Source organism: Ixodes scapularis, unplaced genomic scaffold (genome assembly GCF_016920785.2).
Source record: "Ixodes scapularis isolate PalLabHiFi unplaced genomic scaffold, ASM1692078v2 PGA_scaffold3__209_contigs__length_174095766, whole genome shotgun sequence".
Lineage (NCBI taxonomy): Eukaryota > Metazoa > Arthropoda > Arachnida > Ixodida > Ixodidae > Ixodes > Ixodes scapularis.
The window spans coordinates 88,974,521-88,994,820 of NW_024609868.1; the positions used below are offsets into that span (position 1 = coordinate 88,974,521).

The 20,300-nt window shown below is 46.5% G+C and overlaps 1 protein-coding gene across 1 annotated transcript in view; it reads left to right on the forward strand.

The window, feature by feature from the left end:
• The first annotated feature begins 1,063 nt into the window (after window positions 1-1,063).
• LOC8050858 (carnitine O-acetyltransferase-like) overlaps window positions 1,064-20,300 on the forward strand; it is a 76,593-nt gene continuing 57,356 nt past the window's right edge. The window contains exons 1-2 of the mRNA XM_040223022.2: window positions 1,064-1,104; window positions 4,438-4,639. Of these exons, the coding sequence (XP_040078956.2) occupies window positions 1,064-1,104; window positions 4,438-4,639 (243 nt within the window). The remainder of the gene's footprint in view (window positions 1,105-4,437; window positions 4,640-20,300) is intronic.

The following is a 20,300-nucleotide window of genomic DNA, read 5'->3' on the forward strand; positions in this document are numbered from 1 at the left end:
ACCCGTCGCAGGAAGTCAGCGGGATCCTGTCGACTGCGCCAGTCAGCTTCCCTCGCCGGGCCTGGACCTGGATGGTATGGGGGTGGGCGAGTCATGGTCCGGATGGTGACGACCGATGACGTACGGTGCTCGCCCGATGACAGCCCCCGGGAAGTTGATAATAAAAAAAAAATACTAAAACTAAAAGTTGTTCGATCCCGCTGAACACATTGCGACGTTGGTTGACTTTACGGTGGCCAGTGTGGCCACGTTTATTATGAAACAAAACAACTCCACAGTGAGTTAAAATCCCAAAATTAAACCCCGTACTTTTGTTCCCAGTCTCCCAAAATCGAATCGAAGCCAATCCCCCGAATCCCCCTCGGGGATCCTTTTGTAGCCTCGTAGGGGCCTCCTTTCCCCTCAGGGTCCAACCAATCCCTTCAAATTTCACCACTCCCACGTGGTACACTGTTCTCCAATGGTCGACAAGCTGTCAGCCTAGCACTTCCAACGGCCAAATCCAAATTCTTTCTAGAATCAACTCCTGCATTTTAAGCAGACGGGCTGGCGCCAACAGCTAAATTATTACCTCGGGTAAAAAGCGACAATTTGATACTAAGCGGCAAAACCCTCTATGTACAGGCACATTCGGCTAAAAGCTACACGCTTCTCCAGGCGCGGGCTGTCCCGCTCCCGGTCCGAGCAGGCTTCCGAAACCCGAGACGCTTCTTAACGACCGCGGGGGGAACCGCTCCCGCGACGCGGCCGCTCTGGCCTCGCCGACACAAACATAGAAAGCTAAAGAAAACAATGCCGACGCAACTCTGGAAAGATAAACTTTCCTAACAAAAATCACCTTAACTAATAAGCAGGATTTTTGCAAACTTAACAGAGGGCCTAATGGATATTCCTCATGTGTCGTCGTCACGGAACAGTGAAGTCCTCAGACGCTGTACGACAACCTACACGCTCGCGAGGACTCAAGGCGTTGGGGGTGAGCGAGGACTCCTTCTGTGCAATGCTCTGCGCGGTCCGACGTCGTGCTCTCCCAGATGACATGCTTCTGGAGTACAACCTAAAGATGGCTGCGGTGGACACGGATGACAACATCAGCCGGGGCCGGTTACTTTGGATACAAACAATATAGGCATAAATGTCTGAAATTTACAGAATAAAAGTCTACAGGAGTTCTAGCAAACCTTTTCTATTCACAATGTATCCACCTTTTTATCGCGTTTCTTGAGCTAATTGGCCGACCATTCGGGATCGAAAAGCTGTAGACTGAAGTGTCTGATCTTTGGATAGAAGATCTACAGACATTCTAGCAGTATTTGCTATCCACAATGTATCTCCATTTTTAACGACTTTCTTCAGTTAATTGGCACGTCAATTTGGATACAAAAGGTATACAATAAAATGTCTTAACATTGGATTGAAAGTCTACAGGCATTCCATCTGAATTTTAGACACTTTAGTCTACAGCTTTTCGAAACCTAGTGGTCGGCCAATTAGCTCAAGAAACGCGATAAAAAGTTGGATACACGTTCAATAAGTAATCTATTCACTGAATCCACAATTCTGTATACAAATTGGATACTCCCTCGCTCAATATTTTTGTAAGGGCACACCAGTTTTCAATGACATGGCAATCCTGGGGCGATACAGCAAAACGATTACAAGGGAAATTCATGAGGCGTATACAATAAGGAAGGGTGCAGATTAGTGCATAAGCGAGCCTTCTGTGACTCTGTCAGAAAAAGAGCGTCTATTTTTGGATAAAGAGTGGGCACGTGGAAAGTGACGTGGGTGTTTTTTAAAGTGTATATAAGACTATGTTTTTCCATAAATAAAACTTCAGTTGCGAGTGCGCCTTGTGTCGTCGTCTTCTTACCTTGTCCTAGACTTTCGGCGCTTGTCTTTTCCCAGTGTTTGAAACGACTGACCCAGTTGGCAATGCCGGCAAAACAACAGCGTAATCCTGTGCGTCATCCTCCGACCGCGGCTCAGCTGCCGCCGAAACTGCTCCGCGGGAGCCAGACATCCCACGTCCGTTCACTGCGGTGACTCGGCCATGACTGCGGGGCGAGTAAGGGGCTCTCAGATGTGGTAGTAACTGAAGAACTGGGGTTTCTGTCGTTGATGAAACGTTGCATGTAGCCGCTCAACGTCTATACAGGAGGGGGTGTTGCGCTCAAATGTGTATATAATCGCGTTAACCTTTGCATGGCATTGGCTCAACGTTTATAGACGAGAGGGCGCTGCGGTCAAATGCTCAAATGTGTACATAACCACGTTCCATACCACAAATTCTCTTTCTGGCATGGACCGTTGACTTAAGCGGTGGAGATGCGTTCCCACGGCTTCTAGCGGATCCAAGCTGATCCGCTCGAAGAACCACTGGCTCTGCATTTCACCGACCACAAAGCAGTAATAATGAGGTCGAAACGCAACCCGGAACTCAGCACTACCTATGAGCAATAAAATCAGTATCATCAGCACCACCAGAGCTTCGCCCCAATCAACATCATTCACCACACGGAGATACGGTCATTTTTTTCCGTAGGAATACACATGAAGACTAGAGAGATAGACTGCTTGCTGTCTGCTTCAATTTGCAACCGGAAGTCCCGTAGACACTAGCGCCAGCTGAGCCTCTAGCGTTTATTGTAATAACTCCATGGGGCAGCCGAGCGTTTGAAAAGGCCGGAGCAGAGCGCGGAAAAAATCTTAGAGGCCGTGGTTTTTTTTATGTTTTTCTCCAAGAGATGGCGCTAAAGAACCAAAAAATCAAAAAAAGAAGAACATTGCGATGATGATGATGGTCACGAGCTATATATTGCCCCCCCCCCCCCCCCCCCCCCCCCAACCTCCGAAGAGACCTCACATACGGAAGGGGTGCCGCTAAGCGCTGCTAGCGGTGGAAGCAGCTACTGCGGACGGCTCGCCCTCCAATAATGATTTCATGTTACTTTTGGCTCCCCCTCGTAAATAAACTAATTATTATAAAAACAATTATGCGTTTCATTAGAAAAGCTCCCTACAACACTTATGTGAAACCAATATTTGTTAACCGTCATGAAAATCACCGGGGTCAATGACTATTGCGTATTTTGTTCCTATTTATTTTCAAGCAATGAGTTCCTCGATATTAATATATGTTTCTTACCTAACGAAACGGTAAATTAATATTAATATCGAACACAAGGGATCTGGGATCAATCTTAATTTCCATACTAATTACGCACTTTAATCTGTGGTTCCTAACTTTCCTCTAGGCGGACAAGCTTTATTATTGACAGCTCTGATATATGTTGTTAGCTAAAAAGCAGTGTGCAAATGTTTTGCCAAAATAATTCAACTTGTCTTATTCAAGTAATTGTAGCGTGTTATTTGCGTGCAGTGGCGCCGAACCCAGTAAGGCTTCCTATTGGAAGGTTCGTGGTCCATGTTCTTGGCACAGTTTTTATTAATGACAGAAACTTCGCATCTTCTAAGCGTCTCATAGCTTGTATAGCCAATGTGGAATCGCACTTACTTTGATTTTCAAACCCGATTGGAAAACAATTTCAGATTAATATCTTTTAGAGCGCAGCTCTTAGACTCCCGTTTCCGGGTTGAGCGTCGTCGCGTCGCCGTCGGCGTCGGTGTAACCGCGCGTTGCATTATGTGACGTTTTACCGCTGAAGTTTGCGGGAAACTTTTTCCGCTAAATTTAGGGGGGAATTTTTCCGCCAAATTTAGCGGGAAAACTTTGTCCGCCATATTTAACGGTGAAGTCTTTCCACTAAAGTTAGCGGGAAAATTTGTGAAAATATCGCGCTAAACGGTAGGGGAGCAGGAGAGGAGGAGGGAAGGTACGAAGGAGGAGCATAGCCCTCCCTCCGTACCCTCCCCTCCTCCACCTAAACAGCTGGGCTCTAATTCGGTGTTACAGAGAATTGTAAACGTCTTTCAATTTTTTTTTATTAAACTTTTTGGGTGGTGTATATACTCTGTGATTTCAGGTAAACCCTTACGAATGCATGCCTATAAACAAACATAAACATATATCGCGTAGAGAGCATAACTGTGCTTGTTTGGTTGTCACTAAGACCAAACCGCGCAAACTAGAAAAATAACTTTTTTTTTTTTACTTTATTGTAAACGCACATTTTCAGCAGCTGCGAGCGGGCTGCTTTATGTGCTACAGGCAAAACCGAGGTCGTTCGCCCATTTCAGCGTGTGGTCTCGTCGAGTAGTTTTCCAGCGGACGCGAAACTAATTGCGTAAAAATTTCCTTTTGCTTTTTTTTTTTTTTTTTTTTACTTAGTACTACATTTACAATTAGGAACATATGGCAGGTTGAGAGAACCGCACCTTTATTATCCAGCTCACTTTTAGTATCCGAATTCTGTCCCCTATCCTAGCACTCTTACGGGGCGAAAACCGGAACAAACATATTAGCAACTTGTGAAGAGAAGACGTGCGGAAAGTATTTAGTGCAATGTTTCCATCAAAGGTGACAAGCGAACGATGGTCGGCAGCTGAAGGCAGCATGATGTCTAGACAGAAGGAGCTGCCCAAGCTCCCTTTGCCGCTTCTTCAAGAATCGCTCGACAGATTCGTGGAATTCATGGAACCTCTACTTACCCATCAAGAACTCGAGGAAACTCGAAAGGTAAATTGCAAAGAGAAGAATGATATGACGGAAGCAGCAATTGATTATTGCAAATTGCGCTGCGCTTGGTTTAGATCGGCACATACAATCTGTTATGATAGCTGTGATTTTAATACAGCACTAACTGATATCGCGACCAAATCATATTTGTTATTGCATGCCTTGTTTTTTTGTTCTTTATTTTACCGGATTCATAAAATTAAGACCCCATAAACGCATTTTGCTTTTATTTTTCTACTTCCTACCGACACGTTTGCTTTTAGTTTCGTAATTCGTAATTCCTTAGTTTGGCAAAGAAAACAGTAATGGCCGGAAGCCTAAAAACGCCTGGGCCCGTTTGCTCGAAATCGCAAGCCCCGGCTAAAGTTAGCCGCACTACCTAGGAGAGGGATTTTAATATCAGGTAACTGGCTTGGTAGGGATGCCGGGAAACATGGCTATGCCCCGGTGAGTGAGCGCCGCTCGCTTTGAAACTGATATGTCGTTGTAGCTGCAATATCAGGCGCGTTTGTCAGCAACGAATGGTGCAGGAGGCTTTCGCTTTGTCTTACCTCACTTAAATCGCAAAGCATGAGCAATGACCTCGTCGCATTCTTTAGATAGTCTTTCAGTTCTGGCCATTCCTAAGCCAAAACGATCGCGATAGTTGTTGGCATGGCAACGTCTTCGGAAAGTGGATTGCCTTGACTCAATCGGCCGGGAATCGACAGCACACAAAAGCAGGCAGCGTCCCAATAGAACTTTTTCCTAAATTTCTTGAGCACTGAGGTGTATGCTACGAGTTTAGCTACCACTGATCTCTATTTTAGTAGGCTGGATCGCGGATCGGGAGCCCGTCGGTGTCGCCACCGGCGGCCATTTCTTGAAACCAGGCAATACACGCAAGTCTATGGGAGAAACGCATAAAAGTAACAATATTGAAGCATGCACGCTATGTTCGGAGGCGAGTATTTTATGGTGCGCTGCGATCCTTATGTCGGGTGTTTGGAGATCGAATCGGTATTTTTCAAACGTTTGGTCGCCGAATAAAAAAAATCAAACGTACACTCTAAATCTCTGTTGCGAATATATAGCGAATAAAAGCGCTCGTAGCGAATATATTCGCTACAACAGCGGTAAAAAGCCGGCTTCCACAGTCCTGTATTCGCTACAGACACAAAAAAAGTAAGATACCAACAAAATGTCGAGCAACCTAACATACAAAAAGAGGTACGTAGCGAATGAATCCACCAAAAAAGATACAATCCTTTCGTAGCGAATATTTTTTCCCCACGCTGTTGCGGAAAGGATTTTTCAAGGTTAAGGGACCTTGTTTTTTTTTTTACATTTTGCGTTTTGGTTAAAATAGATCGGTAGCGGATGAATCTCGGAGCGCACAGCAAAGCCCATGGCGAACCCTGACTTGTGCACGAAAATGAAGAAACAAAGTGAAATCTCCGGCCAATTGTTCTTTCTTTTTGCTTTTTGTTTCGTTTTTGTTTTTGAACCCTTGACCGCACCGTCGGGAGAAGGGGAGGGAGAAGGAGGGAGACGAAGAGTTGGCTGTAAAGAGAGAGCCTCAAGCCGACAAAAAAAAAAAAAACCACGCTACAACCCGACGCCGGTCCCGGGAGAACTTCAGCCAATGGGAAGTCATGAATTTTCAAAAGCGCGGGAGATGCACCAAGAGAGAGCAGCGATATTTAGACAAAACAAGCCGTGACCTCCGCGGCGCTTTGCGCGTTAACTGTGCTGAGTGTCGGTGCGACCGCTAACGTTAGAACGATAGAGCTAGTTCAGCTTGCAACGGACATTCCACTCGGTGCTTGCATCGATTGCTGGGACCGCCCGGTTTGGCACCGTGAATTGGGTAAGTTTTCACAGTTCATTTCTTTACCTCTGATTTTGCAAGTATGTTTGTAGAAATGTACTGCCTTCTCGCCTAGCGAAGGTCTGGCGGATATAAGTAATTAGTGTTCTGGAATCCGTTCGCGCCTGTGGAAATGAAGTGAACTAGTTGGACCTGTTCTGAAGCGGTGAGAAATCAGTCATCGCCAATTCGTTGACGTGTGACGTTCCTTCGTTAGATTGTTTTATCGTAAGGCTTTCCGCGTTCGTTTCTTCGACACTCCTCGCGACAGTTCGTTGCAATGTGTATTACGGTTGCATTTCGTGAACACATATCCTCCTGTGACGTTTTGTCGCAGGAGGATATGTGTTCACGTAACGAGCTTCCACGAAACCATGCAGTGTCGACGAAAGGTGTGTACATAAAAAGTGTCTATGAAAAGTTGTCCACGAAATGCAGTCGCACGAAACGAGTTTTGATGAAACGATAAGGGCCCGTTCTAAAGCGTTTCCGGAGGTCCGCACGGCCTGGAAAATTGAGAGTTCGTCGTCTTCATAACTGCGTGAACCCGTCGACTGGGTGGCAGAGAGAGAGAGAGAGAGACGTCTTTATTGTGCCATTCTGGCTTAAAGGGGTGTTCGGTGTTTCGACGAGACCAAGGAAATGAATCCAGCTCGTTCGTCAGCATCGACAAGCATATGAGGCCTTAGAACACCCGTTTTGAGCTCATCAGTCTGGTAAACCACATTGTTTGCTATTCAGCTTAAAAAATATTATTGTAAATTATGAATCGACTCATCCTTGACAAGATCATTTTGCATACGGTATAAGTGAGAGGGAATGTTTATTCAATATCGCAGCTAGAATGTCCAGAGGACAACGTCGTGGAACCTGGGCCGAAACTATTTTTTGGCACTGACCGAAAAGTCATCTGGTGTTCAAGCGACCAAAAGATCGTCCTCAAGACAACATCAATGGAGCGAGCACTGGTGCTCTGCCTGGGAGTTCATTATGCAAGAAACATAACCTACCCAGTGGCGTTTTCTCAGCTCCTGGCACTAATCCAAATAGTGGTGGCGGGCGACGCCAACTTTCGCCAAAGTTGGAGAAGGGTACCTCTGAAGGCCCTCTTAAAATCTTTTGACAACCTGAAAGAGTGAAGAATCTTGATAGACGTTACTATACAGTTTTTGAAACTAATCACATTTCCTTATAGGCATATAAAATTTCTGGAAGCTCACCAGGATTCACGGTACCAATATTTTAAGATCAAATAAATACGTTTCCCATTGTTTAACCTTTGCTTCACGTATCTTTTTGTTACGTTATTTTGGCTGGTTTAGTTTAATGCCTTACTTTTCAGTACCTCTCTAATGCAAACAGGCTATCAACCAGGCACGTAGCCAGGATTTTGGTTCGGGGGGGGGGGGGGGAGGAGGAGGAGGAGGAGGGGAGGGCCGCCCTTGACGAAATGCTGTATGAGGGTGAGGGGGGAGAGGAGGTTCCAGCAAAATGAATGATTTCGGGTTGGGGGGGGGGGGGGGGAGGGGGGCCTCCCCCCTGGCTTCGTGCCTGCTGTCAACAGTTACACAAACACTGAAGATCCCTATGATCTACCTTGTATACAGGCTGTCTACCAACCTGGCAAACAGAAAACCTGTAATTGTCAGCGAATTTGGCGAGTTTGAAAAGTCAGGGAATATACACCTCGCAGTCCGGGAAATTGAGCTTTTCTTCCCCTGAGCGACCGAAAATCACGCGCGTGTGGTGTGGCATAATTGCATGCAACTCGGCTGGCATGCCGACGCAAATCTCTGGAACTCCAATCGCATTCTCTTGAAACGCTCGCACTATACCTTCTATCATTGTGCTCGTACTAAGATGAGTTGCTCTCCTTGTGCTCGCGCTAAAAGATTTATTTTGGGTGAAATATCAAAGAATAGCTGACAAGGTAGTATGATATAGTGGTTAGCCAACGCTTTGTTGGCCGCCAGATATACCAGTGTTTTTCACATATAAACAGTGCTTAAGGGTCCAGATACGTCCTCCCCCCTGGAACCCAGCAGGGAATTATGATAAAACAGGGGAAACCTGAAAAAGTCGTAGAATTTGAAAGTGTCATATTGGTAGACATCCTAATGTAGTGCCTGGAGAAAGCTGATTAAGTACACTGCGCGAACATGCGATCGCGGTTTTTGGTGTTTTTTTTTTTTTTTTTTTGTTTTGTCCCTCTTAAAGCCTAAGGGCTGTCTTCAAAACTAGTAGTTTGGTGGAAAATGGTTTTTGGGGCGCATTAACCTAAGCATTCATATTTTATACCCACAAACTTCCCTATAAAGTATTAGTTCTTTGTTGTTGTTTTTTACTTCCGAATAAATGTGTAAAAAAAGCAATAGTGAATAAAATATTGTAATATACTCTAATAGTAGCTATGTACTCTGACTACCTTTTTACATAATCACCGTAATGTTTAAGGGTGTTATTATGACGGGGTGCAAACTTTTCGATGACCTCCCCAAAGGAGGCTTCCGCCAGGGTTGTCAGCCCTTCCAAAGAACTGGGTAAACAAGACAATAGTGCTTAAAAATATTTTTTTTCAGGCACAGAATGTAGATACATACTCGAGATACTCCTACAAATATTAACCACATAGAAGTCATTACGACGTGGCACGAGCTTTTGTATGCTTTTTCCCTTTCGTATGCCCTCCCCTTTTAGTTGTAAAGTGGGGTGCATACGAAAGCTTGTGCAATGTCATAATGGCTGCCTAAATATATGCCATGATTATGTGGTAAAGTGGCTAGACCATGTGTCTGCAATCTGCATACGCAAATATTTTTAATCGCTCCTTTCTTCTTCACACAATTTGTCGCAAGTCGAAAAAAAAAAAAAAACAGCCCTGGTACGAAAAATTGCTGACGTAGCCGTGCTCACAGTGTCCTGGAGTTTACATAGAGCAACATATTGTGTCTGAGGTGACATAGAACGATCCGATGCGCTCACTGCCAACAGCCGCCTGTTAAATGACCTAATGTAGCAACGAGGCATGTCCCTCTTATGATGTTAGATGCAAAAATATAGCATCTTATGTGAAAAACCGTACTATTTATTTCTTGCTTCTCACATATTCTTGAAGCTTTTAGATAACCCCGTGCTATAGGTGCAAGAAAAGTTCTAGCTGTAGATATAATTCAGCTCCATTCATTAATGCTAGCGCCGTCCTCAACACTTAAATGCATACTATCCTTGCTGCCGACTGCATCACTATATTGGAAAGATATGTTCAAGGATTTGTGAATGACGTTAGGAACCCTAAAAGAATGGTTTAATTTGTGTCGAATAAGGTTCGTAGCGGTGAACTATTCTGTAATCAACCCAGATAAAAAAGTATCTAATGTGACCCAAATAAAAAGTCTTCGAGGTGACCCAGGTAAAAAATATCTGGGGTGACCCATATAAAAGATTTTCAAGGTGACCCAGCTAAAACATTTTCGAGGTGACCCAGATAAAAGTTCCCCAAGGTAACCCATATAAAAGCTCTCCAAGGTGACCCAGATAAAAGTTCTCCAAGGTAACCCAGATAAAACATTTTCAAGCGGACCCAGATATATTCGTCACAAATATATCCACCACGAATTTGCAAAAAAGTGGTGGATAAATAGCGGATACATCCGCTACCGGGTTTAGAGTGTACCGGAGCACCTACGGCTGAGCTGGCAAGCTTGCTCTCGTAGTGGAGTAAACAAAGGAACTTACCGTCAATAAAACCGTCCTCGGGGAAGCCCAGACATTGATGAATGACAAAGAAGTTCCATCTCGATAATGGCTTTCCGAGAGTGAGCGAATTCCGCGTAGCAAAGCCTTCGAGCTTGTCGTCTGCTAAACCCAACTCAACGAAACCGCCACCGGCTCCGCGGTAACTCTAGGTAACTCGCCTCATTGAGCTGCACTGCAGCGGAGTCACTCTCGACCAAAAAAATATTTATTTATTAGAATTGCGAGGGCTGTCAGTCTTAATGTTTGTACGCAAGCTATCTGACGGGCTTATCGGAAAGCATCCAGAAAGTTTCAGTGCCAACAACAGCTGAGAAAAAGGGGAAAACTGTACCTTTTCTCGTTCTTCCCATTTTGTCCCACGCATTGGCTGGTGTCAATCAATGGCCGCCGGTGTCGACACTCGGCCACAGCTGCCGAGGCCGCGGTCCGCGATCCAGCCTACTACAATAGAGATCAGTGGTAGTTACACGCGTTGCACGGGCTGGCGTCCGCACTAGTAATTGTTCTCAAAGAAAAAATTCTAGAACAAATTTTGCCTTGCGCGCGCGTTCGTCAAAGCCTTATTATGATTATTTACTTCGAATCTTTTATAAGAGGAAGGCCAGCGCGCGCGGACCGTAGAATTACACTTCCAGCGTTCCCCTCGATGCTTGGGTAAATTAGAAAAAGGTCTAGTGGGACGCTGTCTCCTTTTATGTGCAATCAATACCCGGCGGATGGAGTCAAGGCAATCCACTTTCCAGAGAGGTTGCCATGCCGAGAATTATCGCATCCATTTAGGCTTAGGAATGGCCATATTCGAAAGACTATCTAAAAAATGCGACGACGTCATTGCTTGTTTTGCGATTTAAGTGACGTAAGGCAAAGGGAAAGCCTCCTGCGCCATTCATTGCTGACTAACACGCCCAATTTAATAATAATAATAATAGTTTATTGACCATATACATGAATATATGGTGGGGGCTGGGGAAAAAAGCTTACAATGAGCTTGACTGGTTCCCAGCACCCTCACAGGAACACAGCGGTGTCGAAAATTGTACAAAGCAAAGAAGTCCACCGATGCAAAATGGAAATTAAAAAAAAGGAAGAAAATCAAACACTGGGCCGAAAATACCAACTAGATATCGGCCACACACAACAATGAAGAAAATGGACTTGCAAAATACAAAAAAGTGAACACAACATTATTTCAAAGAAAATATTCACGATTCTCACGTGGGGTTAAGATACTATATCAGGATTAGAATGCGAGAAAGTGTTGAGCAATGTATGCAGGGTTCTTCTAATCTCCTGAAGGTCGTAATCAGTACGCGATGTATCTATTATCTAAGGGTCAGGGTGACGAAGGGTACGTGTTTGCGGTATTTTCTGAGGGAAGCCAAGGCAAATAAGAAACTTTTACTCTCGGTATGTTCTTGTTTATATTTCATGGCAAGTCTATATTTGTAGAAGACTTTGACGAGCGTGTTGGGACAGATGTAACAGTAAGAAAGCACAAAAGAAACAGAGGGACAAAAACAGACATGTACAAGCTTTCAGTTTACAACAACACATATTTGACGCCAGCGAAGTCTGCACCAACAACCGTCGGTGGGGAAAGGGGGAACGAGCAAGAGGGAGAAAAGAAGGGAGAGAAGGTTGAGAGGGAAGAAAAGGGGGGAGGGAAGGGAAGATAGCGTTTCCGCATACGAAGCTGATTGACGGCCGAAGGCCGAGGGGGGGTCTTGTTGTTCAAGGTTGTGCAACTGGAGTCCGAGAAAACGCCGGCCTCAGAAACACCAGTTCTGGTTTTGTCAACGAGATGGTTGGGGAAGCAATGTTTTTCTTTGTGGTAGTCATCCTATAAGCTTCAATTATCTCCCTCCCATAGCGCTCCCGGTGCCCCCCAACTACTTTGGTCTCGTTGAACAAAGGCGTGCATGCCTGGCACTCCTTAGCGTGAACTATAATAGGATGCAATGACCCCTCTGGCTGTGACGCGCATTCAATGTGGTGTTCTCGGAGGCGATCATTTATGCATCGGCCTGTTTGGCCGATATATTCCGCACCGCAGGTCAAAGGAATCGAGTAGACTTTCTCTTTTGCGCATCGAACGAATTGAGAGCCGTGTTTTTTTGCACATGCTGGGGGGGAACTGGCGTTGTTAACCAGTTTGCACATGGAACCCAGTTTGAACCTGCATTTAAAAATGACCTTGGTGCCAAAGCGGGACGCGAGAGACTTGACGCGGTGCGCCACGTTATGCATGTAGGGAATGCAGGCGATCCCCCCGCCCGGAGCAGCCCGTGAGGTGCGGGGAGTTCGATTTACGATGAGCCTCTGCGTGACAGAACTGAGTAGGTCCATCGGGTAACCTGCCTTGAGAAGGCGGTTAAATTGTGTTTTCACACTCGAGGTTGAGTGGTGACTGCACGACCTGCTGCGTGCAGAGGTGATCAACGAAGTGACCACCCCCGTCTTAACGGACCTGGAATGGGAGCTGGAAAAGGGAAGAACTGGTTTCTCCGAACGTTGCCGAAACGCCCAGCAGATACCCGTTGCAGTCGTATTCAACCTGATGTCTAAGTACAGCAGTCCCTCCTCCGTGGGGTCCTCTCTCTTAAAGTTGAGGCTGCCTGCCGCGCTGAGAAAACAAGGCGAAATAGAATGGACCGGGGTTCCTGTGGGGTGAATTACAAGATAGTCATCCACATAGCCCACTACCTGACACCCGGGCACGATGCTCCGTAGTTCCTCGTCGATTGTCCTATCAACGAAGGAAAGATAGATTTCACTCAGCACTGGTGCCAGGCAAGACCCAATGCATACACCTGATTTTTGAATAAACACTTCTCCGTTCTGCTCAATCATTGTAGAGCGGAGGTAAAGCTGGAGCAACTGGATAAACCCAGACAGTGGAATGCCTGAAGCGTTCTGGAACCCGCACAGGCCGAACTCATTGATGGCCTCATCAACGCACTTAATTAGGAAAGGAATGTCTAAACTATAGTACATATCCTCGCTGTCGTAAGAAAACACTGACAGTGGAACGGGCGCGCTATGTAAGGGAGTCAAAACCGTAATTAGCTCGTTAGAGTTACGAATTCGGAACGGCTGGGAAGGGGTGAGAAGGGAGAGGTGTTTTTGGAGAAAAAGCACAAGGGGCTTCTGCCAGCTTCCGCCTTCCGAAACAATGGAGCGGAAGGGTAATTCCGGTTTGTGAGTCTTCGCTGAGAAGAACAGGGATAAGTACTGCTTGGATGGTTTCATGACGGAACTTTTGAGTTTCGGGAGATTAAGCTCGGAGCACAGCTCTTTGACTCTGGACCGAACAGACCCCGAAGGCCGCCCCTTTACTCGACGAAAGTTTTTGTCAAGAGCTTGTTCCACCCTGTTTGCACTACTATATTTGTACTACTACTTTGTACTACTATATTTGTAATATTCATGTATCTTCATTATCCCCAGATTAGCAAAATTAGGTCCGTGTGAAAGTCATGGGGTACACTGCACACAAGTCTTATCGCTCTTTTTTGCAATAAAAATATTCTATAAAGATTTGTTTTTTGTCGTGGTGCCCCATATTAGATGACAGTAGTTTAAATGTGATACAAATAAAGTGTTATACAAGAGCAACTTAACACTTTGCAAGAGGATGAAACGATATCGATATAGCATGCCGATGACACCAGCTAGTTTTGAAATAATATAATCAATGTGCTGAGACCAAGACATGCGATTTGAGAACAATACACCTAGAGTCTTGAAAGTGCTTACAATTTCTATGGGGGACGTGTATAAAACGATGTCACTCGATAGTGAAATATTCTGATTTTTAGGACTAAAAAGCATAGCTTTAGTTTTATTTTTATTCACTAAAAGATTATTTGACGAGGACCATGCCTCTAGCCTTCTCATTACGTCGTTTGCTATTGGGATGATATCATTACAGTTCCGAGCTGATACGAAAATGCTGGTGTCATCAGCGTAAATGATAAATTTATCCTGCGGCGTAATATTAATGATGTCGTTTATGTATATATTAAAAAGCATGGTCCAAGTATGCTACCTTGTGGTACCCCGGATTTTATAGGTTTTATATTGGAGACGTTACCACCGATATTGACATACTGACACCGATTATCAAGATATGATTTAATGAGGAGCGCTGTGTGTCCTCTTATACCGTAGATATGAAGTTTCTGAATAACTCGTGATTAATAAAATTACAGCTACAACGACATATTAGTTCCAAAGCGAGCGGCGCTCACTCACCAGGGCACCGCCCCCATGCTTCTTCGCATCCCTACCGAGCCCCCCCCCCCCCCCCCCCCCAGTCACGTGATTTCAAAATCCCTCTCCTAGGTACTGCGGCTAATGGTGAATTCCGATCGCAGATCTGGCTTGAGTTGGTCATCTTCCCCTCGTAGATCTCTGGCAGCGCCCGCTCCACGGAGTGCCTCAAACTCTGCCGAACTTGCTCTGCGGGATTTTACAGATCTCTCCGAAAGTTGAAAGAGCGGCCCACATAATTTCCGTCTAAATCGGCAGTGCACATGCGCGGCGAGGTTGGATAGGTCGGCGGGCAGGTCGGGCCACGATCGGGTCATCGAGTTGGTTCGGGTGTGTCGGTTGTTTACGTGGGATTGTGGCGGCTCGAACGCTTCTAACTCGCGTAGATCAGGGATACAAAGCCGGGATTGTGGAGCGTGGTAAATCGTAAGCGCTGACATCTGTGATCGTGAGAGGGAGAACGAGAAAAAGGACGGCAGAAAAGCCGGAGGCAGACGCAAGGTTAGGCTACCTTTTTACACTGCACTCCGCCGGTGTTTTCCCGTGAAATAAAGCAATAACTGATTAGGCAACAATCGTGCAAGTGATGGTTTGTTACCTCTGTGTTTATTAAAGTCGTACCAGAAATCTGAAATCCACCGCTGGCAATCGCTCTCCGTGCCCCGCCGCTTCGAGGCGGCCGAAAGGTGTGTGACGGTGCCGAACGAGGACGTCTTCGTTATTTCTGACATGGGCGCCGTGGTACGTATAATTTCGCCCGGCCAGTGTCGCGTGTTATTTCTGCACCTAAGCAGTAACAGTCGTCACTGGTCGTCGGAAAGATCAGTCGGCTGAGGCGTTGGTGGGCTTGTCATGTTCGAGCAGCAGCCATTTCGAACGGCGGAGGGAGAAGCGGTGGGGAGGGGTGTGGGGGAGGCCACTCCAAAAATGCAAGTTTATCTTCCCCTCGTCGATTCAGAGCGGGTCCCACGAAGTGGAATTTTGCCTCCCTCGCGGATTTTGGAAAGCGTTCCGGATCTACGAGAGGAATTCACCATAACTTTAGCCGCGGTTAGCGCTTCGAGCAAACGGGGATGACTTAAAAGACGACCATATAGAAGACGAGCTACTCAGCTTTGAAGGGTTGCGCAAAATGTGGATAAAGTAACATATTCAGTTTCGAATTTCAAACAGAAAGATTATTTGTTGTGGACACATTTCGAAAGGCTTCTTTCTGTTGGTTGCTTGGAGATCCCTGCACAATGGTGGAATTATACCGCAACGTCACGGAACAGGTAGTGCGTTTGGTTGAATCAGAAGGCAAAAACACATCCACATAAAAAGTCAATGAGCGCAATGAAGTTACGATTTCGACGCTGTTTGACTCCCTCGTCGGTTTCTGGCGTTGACCTAGCTCCGTCCTTCGCCATCTTATGGAATGAAATGTACGTTCCACGATGTCAGTTGTTCCGCATTTCGCAGTGATTCCGACCTTCTAATAATCGGTGCGTGACTTTCAAAACGATTTCTATAGACGATATCCGTAAAGTCTCTTGCTGTTCTAGAAGTAGCGTAAGGTGCGTCAATGCAAGAGGCTCGTGCAACGTGCAGCCCCTGGGAAGATCATGGCGGCACAACGCAGCACGGAGCTAGATCTCAAATGCCATACTCTTCCCACACGTGGCGCGTGGCACGTGTCTCGAGCATTTCCGCAACAATGAATGGCGCTATTTTTCCCAGGATAGAGGGGATTTAGATGATGATGATGCCGCTTTTCCCTTTAAACCCGGCGAGCTTGAAGAGTCCTCGTGCCCTAGCCAAAAAAAAAAACTATAAGCTTCTGCTCTAAATTTTCTTCCACCAGTGTTCCAGACGCGCTTTCGACTTCGCACGCACTGCATGGTAGAAATGTCATGCCTGTCTTGTGGAGGGTCGTCGGTTCTGCCCGTACAGAAGTTATTTGAGTCAGCCGTCGTTTTAAACCCCAGTGCACATGCTAGCATCGCCTCTGAGTGAAGCCGGCGATCTACCAGTGGGGTTGGCAGCAGGCACTCACAGGAGAGCGCTAGGTGTTCAACTGCCTCAGGTTCTTCTCTATACGCGCGGCACATCGTGGAAACCACCTTGGGGTCAAACCGCTCTCGGTATACCAAAGTGCGTAGAGCGCCTGCTCGCGCCTCGAACAGAAGGCGGCTGCCCAAGCTGTTGTCATAGAGCAGGGTTTCAGCCGCGATCAGTTGCTTGTTTCGACTGTAGACCAACAGCGTTCGCTTCGCCTGAGCGGCTTGAGACCACTGGAAGGCCTCCCTCTCACGTACTCTGCTTCTCATTTTGGACTTTAACCTCTCACACCTTGTAGATATCATATCATTATCATCACTATACTTCGTCTCATCCTACGATGGACTAAAGGCGAAAGCCGCGGGCAGCCAGGCCCAATCACGTTCCACGCTATACTATGAAACGCTAAACACTGATTAGGTGTGAAAGAATAATGCTCGAATCCAAAAGCGCCGCATCATTTCTATAGCTTCGACGCTGCAAAGAGCCGATATGTCATGGCTTTCTTTGCCATGTAAAATTATTGAGTCACTCAGTGCTCCTCGATTCGAACCACTGTCCATCCGTCCCCCTATCAGTGACCCAAGACTCTGGCACCGATACGTGCATCGAAGCAAAATAACGCACAATTTCTAAGTTGCTCCTGATTGGATCTTGCGGTCCGTAGCTTTGCCTTTAGTCCACCGTAGAGTGAGACGAAGTATAGACGTGGCACCGCGGGCCTCCATGGTACGGGCATCGCCTTTCCGCGGTGCCAGGGCTCTCCTGAGCCAATAAACATTACTATTACTATTATTAATATTATTATTATAAGTACTATTATTATTACTACTACTACAATCTCTATACTCTATAAAAAGTCTGTACGTCTACTTTCACGCACCACACTCGGGGAGCCAATCAGCGCAACTTACGGAGGCAGCTCAGCGAATGACAATGCCGAAACATATGTTTAGTCCAAAAAAAACGCAGTCTAAGTTGTGACATTAAGCAATGCAAAACGTCACGCTTGCATTGCGTAATGTCACAACTCAGTCTGCGTTTTTTGGTCTAAGCAGATGTTTCGGCATCGTCATTCGCTGAGCTGCCTCCGCACGTTGCACTGATTGGTTCTCCGAGTTTTGTGCGTGAAATTAGACGCACATACTTTTTTCAGAGTGTAAGGGTTCTGCAAAGCAGCCATACTTTTTGGAGTTGATAGACGCGCTTCTGCCAACTTGTTCGTGTCCCAGTAATCTGAGTCTGTACAAAAAGTTTTTGGCCCATCGGTTGTGGGGTTCTTTGTGGAGGTCGGTCTACAAATAATCGCCGCGCGATCGGCATACGTTTCGCCCCTCACCCAGGGACTGACATAACACAACGAAAATACAGCGACTGGGTTTACTGTACCTCCCGGTTGCCCGTCGTGGAGAGCCGGCATACCGGGCCCGCCGATTCTTGTTGTCGCCCGTCGATCAGAGCTCGCAGTCGGAGTCCGTGTCCAGGCCTGCGGATCGACCTTCCCACGCCAGCGCTGCGTAGGCTAGCTGTCCAGGGCTATCACAGTCCGAGTCTCGCTGCGGAACCACCACTGGGATCGTCACAGCCCAGGTCAGTATGGCCAGGGCTCGCCGTTTCCACCGGTCCGTCTCCAAACATTGCTGGTGGACCGCTCCGGGGTTCACCATGGGTCAGGCCAGGCAGCCCAACCCCGTCGTTCCTGCCCACCTCCAGCCTCGCTCAGCACGCACTGCCTCGCGCCATCTCGTGACTTCTCCGCCAACCGCCTGTCAGGTGCCTTCTGCCTCGTCTTTCACCCTCAGCTCTCCCACGGTTTCGATCCATGTGGCGGAGTCGTGCATCATAGCTTATCTTGCTGGTGGCTTCCCTGGTTTCGAAGCTAGACCATCCTATGTCTCCCTGTACGGCTTTGTTAGCCACATTTCCGTGGCAGCCCGGAGCCTGTCGTCCCACTGTTCGTTGTCGTTGCTCCAGAACTTCTCGTAATTCACCACGGACGCACACCACAGTATCAGCAAAAGTCAAGCCCGGAACCATTACTGCCTTCCACACTTCCCGTGTAACTATGAAACTATTGCAGCTCCAGACACTTCTTTTTCGGAGGACGTTAGCCCCTCGCCCTGTTGACTGGTGAAGATGAGCGTGATGCTCTCGAAGCTATTCCGCTATATTGGCTAGAATGACACCCAAATATTTGTACAAGTCCTGAAGTGGCACCACCTCCTCGCCCAACCTAAGTGTAGAGCAAAGCGTGTCTTCGGCCCCTAAAAACTGTACAAGCGCAGATTTTTTTTTTTTTTTTGCATTGAAGTTTAGGTTTTGCACTGCAGCCTCTGCAGTGCATATATTCAATAGCCGCTACATATCTTCCGCTGTCTCAGCGATTAAAACAATGTCGTCGGTGAAGGTGAGCCCTGGAAGCACCCAGTTCACCTCCTCGCCATCCTCTAGGAGGGTTAAAGAGAAGCCCACTGTTGAGTGTTGACTGAATTTTCCTCTCCTCCATCCCAGCCACGTAGAGCATGTAATAGAGCGGGGAGTGTGCACACCCCTGTCCAAGTCCCCTAGACACTATCATGTCTTTGGATTCTACCCCGTTCATTTCTGCCCTCACCTTATTGCCCTCATAAAGAGATTGGACGAGAGAAACACACTGTTGTGGCAGGTCTATTTGTTCCAAACACTGAATGAGCAGTGAATGAGGGACACTGTCATATGCTTTGGCAATATCCAGAAAGCAGCACAGTAATTGTCTTTGCTCCTTTCTGGCTACCTCGATGCACTGAGTTATTCCGAACAGATTGTCCTTAAGTCGACGCCTTCGACGAAAGCCTCCCTGCAGCTCAGTAAGAAGGTACCCGGCCTCTTCTGCCCATGCAACTATCTTCTCCTTGAGCATGTATGCGAGTGCTCTGTATATTGTGCTCGTAACCGTCAGAGGCCTGTAGCTGCGTAGATGTTGGCGAACGTTCTCTTTTTTCGGCATCAAGACTACCTTGTTGAGCCTCCAGCACCACCTAGTATCCCATGGAGAACTACGCCCGCCGTCTTGGTAGCATGAAAAAAACGATAGCAGCGGTCAGACCGGCGAAGAACAGATGTACACAAGTGGCCACGCGTTATGATGGAGGTGCGATGACAACCCATGGCCGCTTACTGCTGTGTAAGCAGCGAGGAACGATGATTGATCCTTGCGGAAACAACATACACAACTAAACAATGTTCATGATTTTTTTTTCTGTCTGTCCGCTAATTCACGAGAAGCGTTCTACATTGAAATTGGTGGCAACAGAAAGAGATATGAAGACGTTCTCGCAAGGATCGAGCCCACTTACAGCTATTGAATCGAATACTTTTTATTTCACAAAGTTTTACCTGTTTTTTTTTTTTAATTTGCATTTTTTCAGGTACACCTGTAGGGTCGCCCTGCTTTTATCTTTGTGCGAGAGCAGCCCAGTGCATGTTGACGACAGTAAGCCTGTGAATGCAAAAAAAATATATAGCACAACTTCACAAACCTATGTGACCAAACGCGTATGGTCGCACTGACCAACGAATAAATAAAAAATAATAACTTTCTTTGTTTCGCTTTCATTTAGGAAACAAAACACTTAACACGGCCAAAAACCAAGTTGAATGCGGTGCAAGCAATTCGTACATGCTTGTCTGGGGCCTCCCTCATGGCCCACGCCACACCAAAAAAAAAAATGGCCGCGTATTTACCCGAGGTCTTCCTTTATGGCT